The sequence below is a fragment of the Aethalodelphis obliquidens genome, unplaced genomic scaffold (genome assembly GCF_003676395.1).
Source record: "Aethalodelphis obliquidens isolate GAN/ISIS:26980383/991018 unplaced genomic scaffold, ASM367639v1 scaffold53, whole genome shotgun sequence".
NCBI lineage: Eukaryota > Metazoa > Chordata > Mammalia > Artiodactyla > Delphinidae > Aethalodelphis > Aethalodelphis obliquidens.
Window position 1 is genome coordinate 7251473 of NW_020837997.1, and position 20076 is coordinate 7271548.

The window sequence follows — 20076 nt, forward strand, 5'->3', positions numbered from 1 at the left end:
TAAAGCATTAAAAAAACGAATTTTTTAAAAAAACAGCCCCTCGGGCCTGGAGAACACAAGTCAGGCACCACAGCACGACTTGGGGAGGTGACAGGAAGATGAGAGGGAGGTGGGAGCGCCTCAGTTTCCCCACAGTGAAACAGGACAACACAGAGCCCAGGGTTAGCGATGTGATAAAGCAATCCAACAGTGCCAGGCCCAGAGACAGCATGCAGATAGCCCAGCTGCCGGGCTTAGGGCAACTTCCGCTGCTCCCTGGGTTTCGGTGCTTCGGGGGGGGTGTGACGGTTCTGTCCTGACCGTTGGGAGCACGTCCCATCCCTTCTCCATTCTCAACCCAACGAAGAGCAGAACAACCAGGCCGACCCCGGGCAGCGGAGATGGGGGTCTGCCTTCCCCAACCTGTCAACAAGCATGCTGGTCTGGCCGACACAGCCCAGGAGGAACCACCTGGGGCTCAGAGACACCTGGGCGACCCTGCGCACCACACAACCGAAGGGATCCAGACTTGAGGAAGTCTTCAGAGCTGTCAGCTGAGCAGGAAGGGGGCAAAGCCCGTGGCATCTCCGAGTCTGTGTGGTCCCCAACCCCCCACCCCCACCCCCAGATTTGAGACAAGTCGTGAACACCTCCCATCCTAGGACACGTTCTGGCCACTGGGAAGGTATGGCATTACGATTTATAATAAGAAATATGTATTGGGTCTTCCCTCCACTTCTGACACAGAGCTTCTAAAATCCTTGGAATGTTCTAGTGATAAGAGTGATATTCATAATAAGCCCCTCTCAGTCATACCTAAGTTTATGTTAATGAGGTGACGTGGAATGCACCTAAGGATGGGGGCTGGTTATCAGGGAAACCAGCCAGCTGTGATTAGAAGGTTGGAAACTTCAGTCCCACCCCTTGACCTCCGGGGAGGAAACAGAGGCTGAAGGTTGAATCAAGCACTAATGGGAATGATTTAATCAACCATTCCCTACATCCTCCAGAAAGCCCCAAAAGGATGGCGTTCAGAGAGCTTCCAGGTTGGTGAGCAGGTGCAGGGACCGAGGGAGCGGCGAGCTCGGAGAGGCGCAGAAGCTCCTTGTCCCTTCCGCATACCTTGCCTCATGCATCTCTTCCCTCTGGCTCTTCCTGAGTTATACATATCTTTTTATAATAAACCGGGAATCTGGGGAGTAAAATGTTTCTCTGAGTTCTGTGGACCACTCTGGAAAATCGACTGAACCCAAGGAGGGGCTCACAGGAACCTCTGATCTAGAGTCGGGCGGTCAGAAGCACAGGTGACAGCTTGGACCTGGGATCGGCATCTGAAGCAGGTGCGGGGGTACAGTCTGGTGAGACTGACCCTTTGACCTGTGGGATGTGATGCTGCCTCCAGGAAGGGAGTGTCAGAACTGAGTTAAACTGGAGCACACCGGACCAGTGTCCACTGACAACTGGAGAACTGGCTGTTGGTGTGGGAAAAAACACACACTGGAGAAGGTGACAGTGCCAGGCTGCCATCCTGACCGGCTCCCACCTGACCCTCACCAGCTCCCAGCTTGGTTTCCTTATGCAGACACGAGGCCACACCCCGACCATGGCAGGGTCTATAGGCTTTATAGAAAGGGCCCTGCCAGGGCCAGGCTGGCCAGGGAAAGGTGCTGCACACACAGTCGTGGATACTCTCCCACGGGAGAGAAGGAGCCCAGCAGCAGCCCTTAAGAGCATGGCTAGCCACCTGTCCCATGATGACGGAGCACCTACTGGGTGCCAGGCCCCATGCTGGGCACAGGGGAGAGCGATGGACAAAGCAGGTCAGCGGCCCTGCTCTGGTGGCACTGATGTTGAGGCACGGGGAGAGAGAGAAACACCATCAAGAAAATACGAGGGGGGCTTCCCTGGTGGCGCAGTGGTTAAGAGTCTGCCTGCCAATGCACGGGACACAGCTTCAAGCCCTGGTCCGGGAAGATGCCACATGCTGCGGAGCAACTAAGCCCGTGTGGCACAACTACTGAAGCCCGTGCGCCTAGAGCCCACGTGCCGCAACTACTGAGCCCGCGTGCCTAGAGCCCGTGCTCAGCAGCAAGAGAAGTCACCGCAATGAGAAGCCCGCGCACCGCAATAAAGAGTAGCCCCCGCTCATCGCAAGTAGAGAAAGCCCATGCGCACCAACAAGGACCCAACGCAGCCAAGAATAAATAAATAAATAGATAGATAGATAATTAATGAATTAATTAATTTTAAAAAGAAAGAAAGAAAGAAAATACAAGGGACTCCCCTGGTGGTCCAGTGGTTAAGTCTCCGCACTCCCAATGCAGGGGGCCCGGGTTCAATCCCTGGTCAGGGAACTAGATCCTGCATGCTGCAAGTAAAGATCCCGCATGCTGCAACTAAAGGAACCCACATGTGGCAACAAAGATCCTGCATGGGGCAACGAAGATCCCGCATGCCACAACTAAGACCCGGCACAAATAAATAAATATGTATTAAGGGAATAAAAAAAGGAAATACGAGAACAGGACGGTGCCTCATAACGCACGCTGTAGAAGAACTAAGGCAGCAGTGACTGGGGTGGGGCTCACCCAGGGGAGGAGGAGGATGGGGCAGGGTGGTCCAGGCGGGACGCACAGTGAGGGTGAAGGTCCAGAGGTGCTGGTCCTGAGGATGAAGAGGAAGATTGTGGCACCAGGAGGAGGTGAGGTCCCAGAGGCCAGCAAGGCCCCATGGGAGCCACGAAGCCTCAAGGAAGCTGAGAGCCAAGCCCTGACATCCCCTCTCTGGCTCCTGTGAGCATCGGCCAAGGTCAAGGCTGGGAGGGGAGGCTCGTGCACATTCCACACAAGAACAGTCCCCAGCACCCAGGGTTTATGAGGTCCAGGGGTGGTTCCCAAGGAGGAGCAGGGTTCCCCCGTGAGCCACCAAACTTCCTGGTGGCTGCGGTCTAACGTAATTTTTAAACTAAGCCAATTAAAAGTAATGGCTCACTGAGACCAACCTGGACGAGGAGAAGCAGGGCGCCACTGGGCGCTGCCGAAGTCAGAGAATTAGGAACTTACGGTACCAGGGACTCCAGACCCTACAGGAGGCGACAGCCACACCACAGACTCATGGGGTGCCAGGGCCACGAGGGAGTCACCACTACCACCCCATTCTACAGACGAGGAGGCCGAGGCACAGAGAGGGAAGTTACTTGCCCGAGCTCGCGGATAGGAAGGGGTGGCAGCCTGGCTCTGGAGTCCTGTCCCTGAGAACCACCTGAACAAAACTTTAATCTCTAGGAGCAATGCAGCCCCATGTAGCCCCTAGAAAGCTCTAAAGCCCCAGCCATCACCAAGTCCCACACTGCGCTCAGCTTCCTCCCTCTTATCAGTGTCACCCTCAGCCCTGGTGCCTTGGTGACTGTCACCTGGGCTCCCCACCTCGAGATCACTGTAGACTCTGCCCTCGCCACCACAGCACGGCCCTGGGCCAGGCCCCAACACCTCTCACCTGGCTCCAGGCCAACCTCTCCCTGGCCTCCCCACCTGCACTCCTACGCCTGCACTCCTATCCCTCCTCCACAAGGCAGCCAATGGGCTAAGCCGGTCTCTACACACCCTGAATGCCACTCGGGTTCCCAATGCCTGAACCCCTTATCACACCTGCCAGGATGTGCCACCTGCCTCCCAGGCCCTCCCCAGCCTCACCTCACAGCTTCACAACACAGCTGTTGCCCTGCCTAGAATGTTCTCCCCGGGCCCCTGGCCCAAAGTAGATCCAGTGTCTGGTATACTCTCCCACAGTCCCCTGTGCTTTCCCCTCTCAGCTGGACCACAGCAACCCCGCGTGTGCCGCACCCAACAGGCTGAGCTTAGGAAGGGCCGGGACCCTCGGAGTGCTCACGCTGCCTCCCTGGCATCTGGCCAAGGCCCAGCTCACATCTGCTTGGGACATCAAGAGACTAGGAAGGGACTTCCCTGGAGCGCAGTGGTTAAAAATCCATCTGCCGATGCAGGGAACACGGGTTTGATCCCTGGTCCGGGAAGATCCCACATGCCGAGGAGCAACTAAGCCCGTGCGCCACAGCTACTGAGCCTGCGCTCTAGAGTCTGTGTGCCGCAACTACTGAGCCCGTATGCCACAACTACTGAAGCCCACGCACCTAGAGCCTGTGCTCCACAAGAGAAGCCACCACAATGAGAAGCCCGCGCACCACAAGAAAGTAGCGCCCGCTCGCCACAACTAGGAAAAGCCCGCACGCAGCATCGAAGACCCAACGCAGCCAAAAAAAAAAAGAGAGAGAGACTGGGAATGCCATGGTCGGTGGCGGGAGACTGTGCAAGCTGGGACACAGCAAGGAGCACTCCCACGTGGGACACCCTGGACCCCTCTCCCCCACCCCACACCCCCAGGCCCAGCCCAACAGGATCCAACTATATGTCTCCATCTCCACGGATGCCACCCCATCCCTACTTCCTGGGTCCCCCTGCCCCAGAGCTGGTCCCTGTGGTCTCTTCTCCACCAGTGGCCACAGGATCTGATCAAACCACACCTCGGCCTAAGGCCACACTCCCCCAGAATGAGTTTAAGCCTTGGCTTTCAAGATGGCCCTCCCATGTGCCCTCAGGCAAGTGGCTTGGACGCTTCAGTTCCCTCCTCTGTAAAGTGGGGTGGCAGGAATGGAGATTTCAGCATCATCGGGGCAGGCGTTGGGCAGATGTGCTCCCACAGGGCTGTCACTTGTCATGTGCTTCTCTTCTCTGCCCCGGCAGAAGGAATTTCAGTTCCTCCAGCAGGCCACGCTGGGCCTCGCTGCCTCACGGTCTTCACACGTACCACTCTCTGCTAGGAGGGAGAGTTTCCCCTCCCCCAACACACCCCAAAGCACCTGTCAGCCTCGGCTCAAACATCACTTCCTCCGAGAAGCCCTGTGATGCTCCCAATCGATGGACTACGTCACCCCACCACCACCACACATATTCGCATCTGGCGAGGGCCATGTCTATGTGTCTCCCTCCTGTTCTCAACCCAAGTCTCCCCCTACACTGTCCCTCAGCACCAAAAGAAGTACCAAGAGGCAAGGTGACAGGTGGGGGCAGCACCCCTGGTCCTGCTCACCACTGTGCCCCAGCCCTGCGCTAGCTTGCGGCATGCAGCAAGTGCTCACTGGATTATTGCTGGGTGACAGCCACTGGGGAGGTGATGGGGGAGCCCTCCCGCCACGACAATGCCACGGACCTTCTGTTGCAGGAAGCCAGCCAACCTGTTCCCCAAACAGCAAGCTGTCCCCAAACAGGCTGGCAGCAAGCACAGACCCACAGCCAATGGGATGGTACCACTACTGTTCTACGGGCTGTACGTGTACTGAATAATACGGTCTTCATGGCAACCGACAAAGGCAGTACTATTATTATCTTCACTGTCCAGACAGGAAACACAGCTGTGAGCAGCAGTCCCTCCCCAGGGGCCAGACAGCCAGTAAGCTACAAAGCCAGGATCTGAACCTGGGCAGTATTAGCTCTCAGCCGCCACCCACCAGGGCAGAGGTTTTCCCAAAAGCATCAGCATGACCTGGGAACTCATTAAAAATGCAGATTCTCACCCCTCCACCCCCCACCAACCTACTGAATGTGAAACAGAAACCCAATGGGCCAAGCCCTATGTGACTCTGACCCCGCTGACGTCTGAAAACCTGCGGCCCTGCCGCTGCCCTTCCTGGCACAGCTGATTGGACACCTGAACCCAGAGGAGGCAGCCTATTGGCTTGCCCGTGGCGGGCGCTGGACCAATCAACTGCCGCCTCTCACGGTGTCCTGCCCTCCTGCAGGTGGATTGGGCGAAGGCCCGGAGGATGAAGGTGAGATGAAGGGACTAGAACCAGCTGAGAGTGGAGTCTGAGGTCTGACCCCACCTGGGTACTCATCCCAGGTGAAAGGCAGGTAACCTGGTTAAACCTCAGTTTCCCAATCTGTAAAGTGGGAATATGTCAGCTGCCTTCCCCGAGTGGGGGTGTTTAACATGGCCTGTGGTGACGCGGGCACAGCGAGTGCGGAACCGACCATGGCTGACATTCCAGGTCAGTGGGGAAGCAGCATGGAGACCCCCTGAGGGCTCTGGAGAGAAGAGAGGCCCCACCCCCAACGGCTCCCCTCTCCCCTTCCAGCCTCTGACCTGAGATGCTTTACAAGGAAGCCAAGTGGGTTTCAAGCTGGGAGAGATGCCCATGTTATGTCAGAATTGTGTGGGAAGAACGGAGCCCGCCGAGGGAAAGACAGAAAAAAATCTACATGTGGGCCATTCTATATTCAACAGGCTGGGTCTCTCCCAAAAGTCAGTGCTGTAGTTTAAAAAGAAACGGTGGGGAAAATAAAAAAAAGAAACGGTGGGGATGCTGCTCTAATGAAAAGAGGAGACACGACAATGAAGGGTAGTGTGGGACTGATCAGAGCAGCTGTAGAACCAGCCAGGGAAGATATCTGGGGGACAATTGGCAACATGAGTATGGACTGGGTGTAAGATAACAGGCAGAAATGATGACTTTTCTTGGGTGTGGTTCTGTGAGTGTAAGAGAGTGTCCTTATTGCAAAGGGAGATGCACTGAAGCATTTCGGGTTGACGTGTCACAGTGTCTGCTATTGATTCTGAAAGTGTTCAGCAAAAACGTGTCATGTACGACAGAGCCAGAAATATGGCACCTGATGGCCTGGTCACAGCTGAGGATGCTAGGGGCGGGTGGAGGTGCTCAATGAACTGTGCTTCAACTTCCCTGCATACAAGGAAAAAGTGAATTCAAACCCAAATGGCAGCCTAGGACCCGAGACTCATCAGAAGGCCCCTGGCTCCCGCTGGGCACCGCATCCACGTTCGTTTCCTGTTTGGGCTACAAGCCACCCCATCGTACCTGTTTTTGAGAAGATGAGCTGCAGGATGAGAGGCCGCCGAGTGACGATTCCTGAACCTCGGGGAAGGAAGTCCCTGTGGGAGGGGGAAAGGGTCAGAAATTACTCACGAGGCCAGCTTGCAGGGGGGGCAGGAAGTGTGGCCACATGGAGTGGAGCAATCCCCTCTTGCAATCTGGGTGATCTCAGCAAAGACACCAACCCCAGCAGGGTACCCGGGAACGCTCTGGCCTTGGAGGGTCTTGAGGCCACAGAGGAATTGGGGAGGGGTTGGATTGGAGGTTAGCGACAAACGGAACCATTTCCCTCCAGCTGGCTATGCTCCAGACCCAGCATGCCCAAAGAGCCCTTTCCCTGCCAAATATTTGAACCCCCAGACCCAAAAGAGATCAGTACATTTCTTCTTCTTCTTTTTTTTTTTTTTGCCACATCGTGTGGCATGCAGGATCTTAGTTCCCTGACCAGGGATTGAACCCATGTCCCCTGCGGTGCAAGTGCGGAGTCTTAACCACTGGACTGCCCGGGGAAGTCCCCAGATCAGTACATTTCCTACCTACATTTTTAAAAGTAATATAATGCCATACATATGATATAAAGACTAAAATAAAAGGAAAATATTTAATGACAAAACACGATGTGTTTCATGTCCCAAAAAGACAAATCGATAGAGGCGTGGAGTGGATCAGTGGTTGCCCCAGGGGTGGGAAACTGAGAGCAGAGAGCTTTCTGGAGTGATGGAAATGTCCTAAAGCTGGACTGCAGTGCTGTTTACTAATACTTACTATACATTTACTAAAAATCACTGCATTTGAAATGGGTGAATTTCCTAGCATGTAAATGAGCCCTCAATAAAGCTGTTTAATAAATATATATATATATATGCTATGTATTTCACTATGGAAATACACAGGCACTACCTGCACTGACTTACACTAATACACCTGGATTCATGCAAAGTGGGAAAGCCGGGAGCCACCCTGGACCATTAAGAAAGGAAAGCAAGGGAATTCCCTGGCAGTCCAGTGGTTAGGACTCTGCGTTTTCACTGCTGAAGGCCCAGGTTAGATCCCTGGTGGGGGAACTAAGATCCCGCAAGCCGCATGGGCGCGGCAAAAAAAAAAAAAAAAAAAGCAAAGCAAAAGAGCAGGGGTCCAGACAGGCACAAAAGAAGCAACATTTTCAGAGATCACCAAAGCCGGGCAAAGGACTCTTTGTTGTTCCATGTAAAATGGAGAAAGGTTCTGGGCTCAGGGAATTTTAAACAAGTTTTGCACCCAGATAAACTTCGGATTATCTGAAATTTGTGCAGAACACTGGGCAGGTGTGTTTCATACAGGCAAGCATCCTTGGTGCCACCCCACTCCCCAGAACTGTGACAACCAGTGTCTCAGGGGCACCCTACCTGTATCGGGAACCCCAGAGAGAGCCCCAGAGGAGGTTGCTGGTTCTCAGCATGGGCTGGATGTCGGAACCCCTGGGAACCTGTTAGCCCAGTGGGCGGAATGAGGGAGGAGGCGCGCCCTCACCGCACGCCATGCACTATGAGGGTCGCGCCCCATCGGCCTGTGGGCGGTCCCACCACGCTTATGCAGCGCCTCCTCTGGCTGGGCACAGGGACACGGCAGTGACCACGCAGCAGGTCGGCCTGTGAGATGAGGGACATCCCAGGGGCAGATCGGCTCTGGAGGTCCTATGGGGGTGCCGCTGTGAGCAGCAGAGTGGGGCGCTGGAGTGGACAAGTGAACGGGCCCAGAGAGGGGTGGGGTGACGGTGGTGCCGGAGGTCACGGGGAGAAGGCTGGTCGTCATTCTTAGAGCAAGGCCACTTGCTGTCACTGTTAAGGGACAGTCAGATCATAACCCTGTGTGCTTTTAAAGGTATGTGGCTTTAAAAGACCCCTCTGGGGACTTCCCTGGTGGTGGTCCAGTGGTTAAGACTGCGCTTCCAATGCAGGGGACACGAATTCGATCCCTGGTCGGGGAACTAAGATCCCACATGCCACATGGTACGGCCAAAAAATAAAAACAATAAAAAATAAATAAAATAAAAGACCCCTCTGGCAGCTTCAGGGGTGAGGGTGGGAGCCAAGAGGCAGGCAGTAGGCAACTGCACACAGAGAGAAGAACGCCCCAAGGGCACACATAAGCCCCGGGGGGGATAAAGCCCACAGCCCCTGGCGGCAGGCAGGGTCAACCCTCCACACACCTCGGATGCTCCCCATGGAGCCACATTCCTGAGGATGACAAAGAACCCTGCCCTGCTCGGAGTACTTCACACCAGCGTGACGCCCTGGGCATGACTCCCATTCTCCCACCTGGCAGGTGAGGAGACTGAGGAGCAGCAAGGATTTGTGACCTGGCCAAGGTCACAAGCTTGTTCACTCAAGTATTACTCACACGTACTGAGCACCTTGGCGGTGCTGGGGACACCAGTGCCAACCTCCTGACAGGAACCACGTGAGACGGTGTGGGTGGGGACAAAGAAGACACATCATGGGGGTAAGAGGGCTTTGGTCAGTGACCAAACAAGACAGGAGCAGCATGTGAATGGAATCCCCAGTGTCCCACCCATGCGGCTCCTCCACGCTGTCGTGTGTGATCAGGGCCGGTTCCTTTTCCTTGCTGACCCGTGAGCCACTGCGTGGATGGTCCACAGTCTGTTCATCTGCTCGCAAGCTAATGGCGGCTTTTGGTGGGGAGCGAGGGGTTGTCTTTCCAGCTCGGGGCCATTACAAATAAAGCTGCTATGAACATTCTCATCCATGCCTTTTGTTGACATATGCCCTTGTTTCTCTTGCTGAGTCACAGGGCAGACCTAACCCTGAACAGGCAAAACTAGTTTCTGCTGATAGAAATCAGAGCAGTTGGTACCCTCTGGGGGAACTGACTAGACGGGGCAGGAGGGGACTTTGTGGGGTGATGACAACGCCCTCTATCTTGATCTGACCAGTGCATGCATTTATTTTTAAAATGAAGGTGTACATGTAAGATTAGGACAATTTACCATATCTAAGTTCAATCTCAAGCTCACAAGCACAAGGAGGTCCAGGAACACGCACTCGTGAAGACTTCAGATACAAAGCACAGAGAAAGCACTCCATTAAAATTTGCCCACAAAAACATTATAATCTGGGCTTCCCTGGTGGCGCAGTGGTTGAGAGTCCGCCTGCCGATGCAGGGGACACGGGTTCGTGCCCCGGTCCGGGAAAATCCCACATGCCGCGGAGCGGCTGGGCCCGTGAGCCATGGCCGCTGAGCCTGCGCGTCCGGAGCCTGTGCTCCGCAATGGGAGAGGCCACAACAGTGAGAGGCCTGCGTACCGCAAAAAAAAAAAAAAAACATTATCATCTTACTAGTTTCGCAGTAATAGCTCAGATGTAAAGAACTTTAAAGCCCATGGGGGAGACTAATTATATTATGGCCCATTCGTGTCACCGTGCAGCCACACACACATGTACACACACACCCCCAAAAACAACAACAACAAAAAAGAGCTTTTTATCTCCTGACATGGAATTTCCTTCTGGGTGTATTAAGTGCGGAAAACAAAACGTGTGGAACAGTGTGTTTTGTAAGTAAATAAAAAGCCTCAACACAGAGCCCAGGGTGGCTGGGGCCTGTTGCAGGGGGTTAGGGTGGGGGGAGAGGCACTGCACTGTTTTGGAACATCTCTGAATTCTGCATCATCCACATGGATTACTGACTCCAAAAAACAATTTTTTTAAGAGTAGCTAACAGTTGTCGAGAGCTCACTGTATGCCAGGCAAAAAGCTGAGAACTTTCCATGCCACTAAATGGGTTCATTTAACCATGACAAGATCCAACAAGGTGGTCTGTGAGCTCCATTTTACGGAGGTCACTAGGCCCAGAGGTTGGGCAACTGCCCACGGTCACTTGGCAACCAGGGGTGGCAGGAGTGTAGACTGAAACCTATGGGGTCTGAGCTTCTGACCACCAAGGCCCCCGGCCTCTGGGCCTGCATGTCTGCCATGGAAGCTACAGGCATCTCCCCGGCCAGGACCAGGCTTTCCGCCACTGGTGTTGACACGTGCTGTCCTGTGACTGCTCGGGGTATGTCCAGGAGGCCCAGGCACCGTGAGCACGATGGTGACACCACACACAACAGACAATGCGAGCCTCAGAAGAACACGAGGGCCAGCGTGATGAGAGCTCTGGGCCCTCGCAGGGGAAGGCTGCGACTTGGGCTGGGACGTGTATCCGGAAGCCGCCGGACTGCAACACCCACCCTCAGCCTCAACAGTCCCTGCAAAGCAGCCCCCCAGAAATCTCGGAGGGGCTCAGTAAGGAGGCTCCTGCCCGGCTGTGCCGTAAGGCCCACCCACAGGGTTTCCTGGCACGCAGCAGCAGGAGCACTCTTGGGGCCCTCCTGGTCTGGGTGGTGGAAGGAGACCGCCTTCCCCAAGCAGCTCTGCCCGCAACACTGACTGTCCACTTATCAGGAGGCGACTTTCAAGCCTCAGTCATCAGCTTCCTCCTCCCTGACCCCACCCACACTCCACTGGTCACCAAGTCCCTCCCTCTGACTCAAAGTGCCCACCCCCTCCTCTCTCTTCCCAGCTGCTACAAGGGCCACTGTGCCCCGAGGTGGCCCTGCATGCTGTGTGACCTTGGGCCAGCTTCCCAGCCTCTCTGATCTGGGTTTCCTAGTTAGTAATGGGGAAACTCCTCTCACCTCAGAGGGCAGCTAGGTAGCAAAACAGGCCGCCCATGACTCGCGCCCCACAGCTGTGGCTCAAACGACACCTCCCTAGGGAGATTTCTCCCACCCTCATTCACAGCTCCACCCGCCCCCCATCTTCCTCCCGTGCCTCATTTTTCTCCAAAGCACTAACCCCTTGTATGTCACTTATCTGCTTCTTGTCTGCCCCTCACCACCCCCATGTCAGCTCCCCAGAACAGGATCTAGGGTTTATTCGGCTCCCTGGTACACAGTAAGTGCTCAATAAGTGTTAACTATGTTAACATTTAAGCACCATCCCTCGCCTCTAAGCCATTGGGCCCACCCCTTGTCCCAGGCTTCTGACCCATCCTCCTCTCAGGCTATATGTGGTCATCCTCCTAAAACAGAGACCTGGGCCTCCAAGCCTCCCTCCTGCAGAGGTCACATGACCAATCCCAGGTTTGACAGGGTCCCCCACCTGCCCATCCCACCACCCCCCCAGGGCTGCCCCCTGGTAGCCGCCCCCCACCCACCGGCCCCAGCCTCTGGGTTCTTCCCTGCACTGCTGGCCTCCAAGCCTTTGCAAGGGCTGTTCCCTCTGCCTTCCTCTCAGGCTCTGCAGATGCAGCGGATCGCACCTCCCCCTCCCAAATGCATGCCCCTTCCCACTACCACCAACTTGGCCTCCAGTGGAGGTCTAGTCCTGTGTCAGGATGGGACCTCTTCACCTAAACTGGTCACCACTGGATCTCCAGCACCTAGAACAGAGCCTGTCATACAGCAGGTGCTCATTAAATGTTGAATGGACAGGAGGAACGTGGACGCTGGAGCCAGATGGCCTGGCTTCAAAGCCCAGATCTGCTCCCACCCTGGGCAGGTCTCTGTCCTCTCTGGGCACTGGCCCAGCCACCTGTGGGATGGGAGGACGCCGCCCATCCACTGGGATACGTGACCTGGCAAAAGTCACTTCACCCTCTTGGAGCCTCAGTTTCCAGGCTCTAAAATGGGCTGCCTCTCCCTAGAAGGTGATGAGGGCTCCGGGAAAGGCAGTAGGGGGCAGAGAGGGGAAGGGCGCAACAGGAGGTGGCACCGTGGGCCACTCAGAAGCCCAGGCTGTTTATTTACTGTCTTCTGAATGGAGCACAAGGCCTCTCCAGGAGCACTTTGACTTGCAGTCCCCAGGAGGGTAGAGATGCAGGAACAATGGAGACTAAAACCCCAGGAGAGGGAAAACAAACACAAAAGCGGGCAGAGGATGAGTCAGCCCGAAGCCAGAGCCTGTGAGGGCCCAGGCAAGGGCCCCACGCTGGGATCCCCTCCTCCTCATCAATTCCTCAAGGGGTCACCCAAAGCCTCAGTGGGGCTGGGAGACCACACACAATGCCAGCCACAGCAAGAGCCCCTGGGCAGAAGCATGTGCCCCAGGGTCATGTCTGGCCTGACTCTCTCAGGCTCTCACAAGAGTCCATACAGGGAACCCTGGCCACCCACCCGGCCCAGCTCTAACCCCATTTTAGGTAACATCTCAGTAAACCCTCTAGCAACGCCAAAGGAATGATGCCAGGGTCAATACGCCCATTTCACAGATGGGTAGACTAAGGCTCAGTTTCCAGACCTGCAAAAGCCACTCAGCAAGGAAGGAGCAGAATCAGGATGGGAACCTGGGTGGGACACCAATGAGTCAGAGCCCCCAGTCACCCCCACCTGCCTGGGGGGACTCCTCTGTAGTTTTTTTTTTTTTTTTTTAGGCTCCGGACGCGCAGGCTCAGCGGCCATGGCTCACGGGCCCAGCCACTCCGCGACATGTGGGATCCTCCCGGACCAGGGCACGAACCCGTGTCCCCTGCATCAGCAGGCGGACTCTCAACCACTGCGCCACCGGGGAAGCCCCTCCTCTGTAATTTTGCTAGAAGAGAAGCAGAGGTCATCATCGCTCAGTCTCCGAGGCCACAACATCCGGCCTGTGCACACGCCCTTGGTCCCTGCCCTGGTCCCTGCCTCGTCCACATCCCCTCTCGATACCATCCAACAGTAACCATCGGCTACCTGGAGCCCAGCCTGCACTCAGTGTCCCTAGCATGTGCCACAGTGTCCTTGTGGTCCCCCCAAGGGCCAGGTACGGTGATTATGCCCCGACTCAGACCACAGACCAGGGGGTCCTCCTGTCTCCCATCCCCCACCCCGCTAGGCGGCAAGTCCTGCAGGTTCCACCTCCAAATGGAGCCTGAATGGGCCTACTTTTCTCCACATCCAAGGCCTTCAGCCTGGCCCACCAGCGCTTGCCTGGACCAGTGCAGTGGCTGCCTCTCAGGCTGCCCACCACAAGTCAGGGCATGACCCCCTCTGTTCAGAGCCCTCCCAGGGCTACTACCTCACTCAGGTTAAAAGCCCAAGCCTGAGGACTTCCCTGGTGGTCCAGTGGTTAAGACCCCACACTTCCACTGCAGGGGGCACGGGTCTGATCCCTGACAGGGGAACTAAGACCCTGCATGCCATGAAGTTTGGCCAAGGGGGGAAAAAAAAAAAAAAAAAAGCTCAAGTCCTCCCTGTGGCCCATGTGACCCGCCCTGCGTGATCTTTCCAGTCACCTCCCTGCCCTCACCTCCTCCTTTTCTCCCCTCAATGACTTAGTTCCTGCCACACTGGCCTCCTCCATGTTCTCCAAACACACCAGGCACAGTGTGCCTCAGGGCCTTTGCACGGGCTGCTCCCTAGACCTGGAACCCTCTCCCTGCAGCATTCACAAGGCCAGCTGGCAACTCCTGGCCAAACGGTCTCCTCCCTGCACCCACCCCCTGATATGGAGCAGCTCCCCGCTGTCACCCACCATCCTGCTCAATTCTCACTTCTACTCATAACCGCCCCCTTCTGGTTTACTGATTTGTTCACATGGCTGTGGTTTATCCCTTCCCACCTACCCGCCCATTAGAAGAGTGGCAGCCTCACGGGGAAAGGGTCCTCTGCCTGGCACGAGGCAGGGGACCAATGCTTGTGGGACGAAGGACCAAACCTGCCATTGTACAGATGAGGAGACTGAGGCTCGGATGACGATGGGACGATGGGATAGGTTGTGGGTGCCCCCCGCCGGCTTTCATCATCTCACTTCCAGGTGTCACCCTTCACAAAATTCCCAGCAGGCTCCTCCCTGCTCAGGAATCCTGCAGGTTCGCCAGGCACTCAGCCATAGTGTCACTTGCTCTGTGGTCTCATCTGGCAGCCAGGCCAGGAGCAAAAGCAGGAAGTGGCCCACAGTATACAGCAGCCCTGGCTCTGGGCCTTTCAGACCCCGGCTGGAATCCTTTCTGGACAACCTGTGCAGGTGGGGTGACATCTTTGTGCCTCAGATTCCTCATCTGTTAAGTGAGGTAAGGTAGAGTGGAAGGTTTGCAAAAGTTCTTACCACGGTGCCCAAAAGAGACCATCTGCCCCATGCAGTCGAAGAAAAACTCAACACAATATGAGATCACATCCCTCCTCTGCTCCAAAGTGCTCCCTGTGGCTTCCGAGGCCCTGGGCAATCACCCCATCACCTCCCTTCCCTCACCCCTACCTTCACTTCGCGCACTCCCTCTGGCCACACTGGTGGTCAAGGTACAGCAAGCAGGCCGAAGCAATTCCTGCATCAGGGCCTTTGCACATGCTCATTCTCTGCCTGGAATGACCTTCTCCCTGGAGCCTCTCCATAATCCTGGCTTCCTCTGGTCACTCAGGACTCAACTCAGATGCCACCTCCTCTGAGAGGCCTGACTGTCCTCTTCTGACCCTTCCTGCCCCACGTCACCGGGTTTTCATTCTCCTGAGTGGGTCTGCAAGGACGGCCACTCCCTGCGGCAGTACTTTCCAGAGTGAAACCCATTAACAACCTAGAGGTCCATCAGCAGGCAATTGGCTAAATCAAGCTTGGAACTGGCCCAGGGAGCAATCCAGGCCATAGTGCTGAAAGCAAAGCGTGACATGCAGAACCGTTGTGTCCTCCATTTTTTTTTCCTGCCTGTGTAGGGACAGTAAGTTTGGAGGTGACACCCTGAGCCCTTCATGGAGGTCGTCTATGGAGTGAGAATGGAAAACCTTCTGTTTCTTACAGTCTCCAATGTGATTTGGATTTTGGTCTTTTATAACTTTTTAAATAACTTTTATAACAGGCAAATATTAATTTGTAACTTTAACGTTTTTTTTTCTTCCGGCCACACCGTGCGGCTTGTGGGGGCCCTGGGCAGTGGAAGCACAGAGTCCTAACCACTGGACCACCAGGGAATTCCCACTAATTCATAACTTTCCATTTGTACTGAGGCTCCAAAGCAACTGGTCAGCCAAGCCACATTTTCAAGGGTGATGGGGAAACCACCAGTATTTGGGGAACTGAGCTCTCAACTCCACCCTCGCGGGCGTCCCTCTGACACCTCCTCACGGCTCTACACTGCAGCAGGTGGCCTGACTTGCGCAGTGTGGGCCGTGCGACCTTGGCAGCAAAGTCACTCATGTTCTGGGCTCAGTGTCCTCACCCGTAAAATGGGATGTGCTGGGGGAGGGAGGAGACATCGCAGGTGCTGGGGAGGTGGTGGGCGCTCGCCGTGAATCTGTAGCCCCTGGACGGTGGGTCAGCCACATGTGGATTTCTAGCTCTGTATACATCGCCACCCAGAGGGGCCCAACCGAAAGCAGTGGCAGGGTGTTGGTAAATATGTGGAAAGGAAAGCCAGGCAGCGCCCCAGCCCACTGCCAGCATTCCAGAGCCTTCCTCCTTGAGGCTTCCTTCAAGCAAGAGGGTGGGCATTGGCCTCTGGGGATAAGTGCACCGCCTCCGCACCCCGTCTCCTTCCCAGAGCCTCTGCCAGCATGATGGGGTGTCACACTGTGAGGAACCCTCAAGGCAGACCAGGGGCACAGGGACACACGAGACAGGATGGGCTTCCCGCCCTTCCCTGGGTGGTCTCTTTCCCACCTCCTAGGGCCCACCTCTCAGCAAATCCTGTCGCCACTGCCTTCAACAGACCCAGATGCATCCCCTTCTCTCCTGCTTGGTCCCAACATCCTTAGGCTAAGTCCCCTGGGTCACAGCCACACTCCCCCACCCACGTCTCCCTCTCCCAGCCCCGTATGTTCGTAGCCCAGCAGCCAGGGAGAGCTTTTCAAACCGCCCGTCACGTGCTTAAAACCCACCTGTAGCTTCCCGCACACCCTGGGACAAAATCTGTGGCCTCCCCGCAGCCCACAAGGCCCTGCCTGAACCAGTGCCCCATTGCTCCCTACCATTCCCTCCTCTCCCACCTCAAGGCCCTGCTGGCTGAGGCCTCCACCTGAGCTGCTCTGCCACCAGACACGCCAGAGCGCCCTCCACTCTTCCTTCGGACGCTGGCCGGACGGCACCTCCTGGGAGAGGCTGCCCTCACCGCCTCCCCGGGCCGGGCTCTGCACCCCTCCACGCTTCCTTCCTGCTCACTGGTCCTCCGCCGCAGACTGTCAGCCCCGTGAGGACAGGGATGCCTGTCTGCTTTGTTCACTGCCGGTGTCTGGCACACAGCAAGTGCTCAGTAAATGCCTGCTGAGGAGCAAACAGCAAGCCCGGCTGGCATCTCTGGGGTACGACATGTAGGCCCTGAGCTGGCCTCTGCACACGCAAGTCCCTGTTTCACTCTCACGGACACTCTCACCCACGCCGTTTCTCAGATGGGGAAACTGAGGCGAGAGAGGTTAGGTCATCACCTAGACCAAAGCCTCACAGCTAACAGCACACCCCTCTTCCCCAACCACTGAGGCACCCATCCAGCTAGACTCGTTCCTGTCCCCACTGTCAGGCACCATCCCAGTCACTATACCACACATCCGGAAATGAAGATGGAAAGGAGCCCTGAATGCTGAAGGCAGGACAGCCAGGCACAGCTGCCTGTGGAGACAGGAGAGCCAAGTGTGGTGGTGCAGAGCACAGTCTGCAGCCAGATAGCTCAGCCACAGCCTTGCTGTGGGACCTGGGTGAAGGTCAGGACTTCCCCGGGCCTCAGTTTCTCCATCTGTAAAATGGACCTAATAACAGTGCCCACCCCGTCAGGTCATTGGCAGGACTAGGACAAGTCACATGAAGCCCAATGCCCGGCACACGTAGGGCCCTGTTCCACAGGACAGTTCACAAGGGTGATGCGGATGGAGGGGGGGTGTCACCCCCTGGCACCACAGACCCTCCTTGGTACCCCCAGAAGGTCTCTGGCAAGATGATCCTGTATCTGCTCCCTCTCCAACACAGCAGCCCCCTTCCAGGGATCAGCCCTGAGCCTAGCAGATGTGCAAGCTGGTCGACCCCCAAGGCTCTGTCAGGAGGAGAAAACTGGAAACAACCTAAAAGCTCATTCAGAAAACAATCTTATGGTTACCAAAGAGGAGAGAGGGGTCAGGGTGGGGGGGATAAATTAGGAGTTTGGGATTAACATACACACACTACTATAGGAAACAGATAAACAACAAGGAACAGGGAACTATATTCAATATCTTGTAATAACCTCTAATGGAAAAGAATCTGGAGAAGAATATATACTATATGTATAACTGAATCACTTTGCTGTATACCTGAAACTAACACAACATTGTAAATCAACTATACTTCTACTTAAAAAACAAAAACAAACAAAAAAAACTCATGCAGGAGAGTGACCGGATTTAGTGGGACTGAGGAATACTACACAGCCGTAAAGAAAGCACGGGGCAAGGGAAATACAGCCGAGTCAACGATAATAGTTGGAGACATCAATACCCCACCTTCAATAATGGATCGGGACTTCCCTGGCGGTCCAGTGGTTAGGACTCCACGTTTTCACTGCGTGGGGCCTGGGTTCAATCCCCAGTCAGGGAACTAAGATCCCGCAAGCCGCATGACGCAGCCAAAAAAACAAGCAAAAAAAAAATGATAGAACAATGGACAAAAGATCAACAAGGAGGGCTTCCCTGGTGGCGCAGTGGTTGAGAGTCCGCCTGCCAATGCAGGTGACGCAGGTTCGTGCCCCGGTCCGGGAGGATCCCACGTGCCGTGGAGCGGCTGGGCCCGTGAGCCATGGCCGCTGAGCCTGTGCGTCCGGAGCCTGTGCTCTGCAACGGGAGGGGCCACAGCAGTAAGAGGCCCGCGTAATGAAAAAAAAAAAAAAAAAAAAAAGATCAACAAGGAAACGGAAAACATGAACACCACCATAAACCAACAAGACCTGAAGGCATGTGTAGAGCACTCCACCCAGCAAGAGCAGAATACACATTCTTATCAAGGGCACATGGAACATTCTCTCCAGGATAGGCCATATTTGAGGTCATAAAACAAGACTGATTAACTGTGAAAGGACTGAATGAAATCATACGAAGTAGGTTCTCTGACCACAATGGAGGCAAGTTAGAAAACAGTAACAGAAGGAAAGTTTGAGACATTCACAAACATGTGGAAATTAAACAATACATTCCTGAACAGCGAATGAGTCAAAGAAGAAATCACAAGGGAAATTAGAAAAATACTTTAAGATGAATGAAAATTAAAGTACAACATACCAAATCTTATAGGATACAACTAAAGCAGGTCAGAGGGAAATTTATAGATGTAAGCTCCTATATATTAAAGAAGGAGATTGCAGATTTCTATATATCAATTATACCTCAATAAAGCTTCATAAAATTTTTAAAATTAAAAACAATTTTAAAATTTTTCTAAAAAAAGAAGAAAGCTCTCAGCCTTAGCGCCATCTTCGGAGAAACCTCCGCGCCATGAGAGCGAAGTGGAGGAAGAAGCGAATGCGCAGAATGAAGCGCAAAAGAAGAAAGATGAGGCAGAGGTCCAAGTAAACTTGTACACCCATGGAAGCCACAGGAGAAGAAACAAGGGAAGCCAGAGGCCAGGGACGCTGGTACAAATTGTTGGACTGCTTGCCTACTGTCTAGAATTTGTCTCAGTGGATCTGAAACATCGATGGCCATTCTGATCGCCTCGACCGCCTTTGAGAGACCCACCTTGCTCGTATCAAAACGGCCCCTTTTGGCCCTTTGCCCTGGACCTTTGACATACTGGACTAGTTCTATTCTCAGTTGTGGCTGAATGTAACATGTAACAATGAATCATATCTTTTGCTGTCTTAGCTGAAGAAGAAAAATAAATAAAAAATAAATAAAAAATAAAAATAAAAAAAGAAGAAAGATTTCAAATCAAAAATTAATCTTCCACTTAAGAATCTGGAAAAAGAAGAGCAAACCAAACCCACAGTGAACAGACAGGGAAAACAACAAAGATCAGAGAGGATATAAATGAAATTGAGAATAGAAAAATACAGAAAATCAGTAAGATCAAAGTTGGTCCTTTGAAAAGATCCACAAAACTAACAAACCTTTAGCTACGTTAGCTAAGAAAAAAAGAGAGAAGACTCAAATTACTAAAACTAAGAATAAAAAAAGTGGATATTACTAGCCCTTACAGAAATAAAAAGCATTACAAGGAAATACTATGCTGACAAATCAAATAACCTATATGAAATGGACAAACTGCTAGAGAGACACAAACTACTGAAACTGACTC

The 20076-nt window shown here is 54.2% G+C and overlaps 1 protein-coding gene and 1 long non-coding RNA gene across 10 annotated transcripts in view; one reads left to right on the forward strand and one right to left on the reverse strand.

Annotated features, from left to right (window-relative positions):
* Positions 1–20076, reverse strand: part of DNM2 (dynamin 2) — a 94224-nt gene that overhangs the window by 53162 nt on the left and 20986 nt on the right. For all 9 annotated transcript variants that reach the window (XM_027085155.1, XM_027085156.1, XM_027085154.1 and 6 more), the window contains exon 2: positions 6866–6939. In XM_027085155.1, coding sequence (XP_026940956.1) covers positions 6866–6939 — 74 coding nt within the window. The remainder of the gene's footprint in view (positions 1–6865; positions 6940–20076) is intronic.
* On the forward strand, positions 1127–19656 carry LOC113608592 (uncharacterized). The gene is made up of 3 exons (XR_003428369.1): positions 1127–1138; positions 1334–1337; positions 19296–19656. It is a non-coding gene; the product is annotated as an uncharacterized LOC113608592 (long non-coding RNA).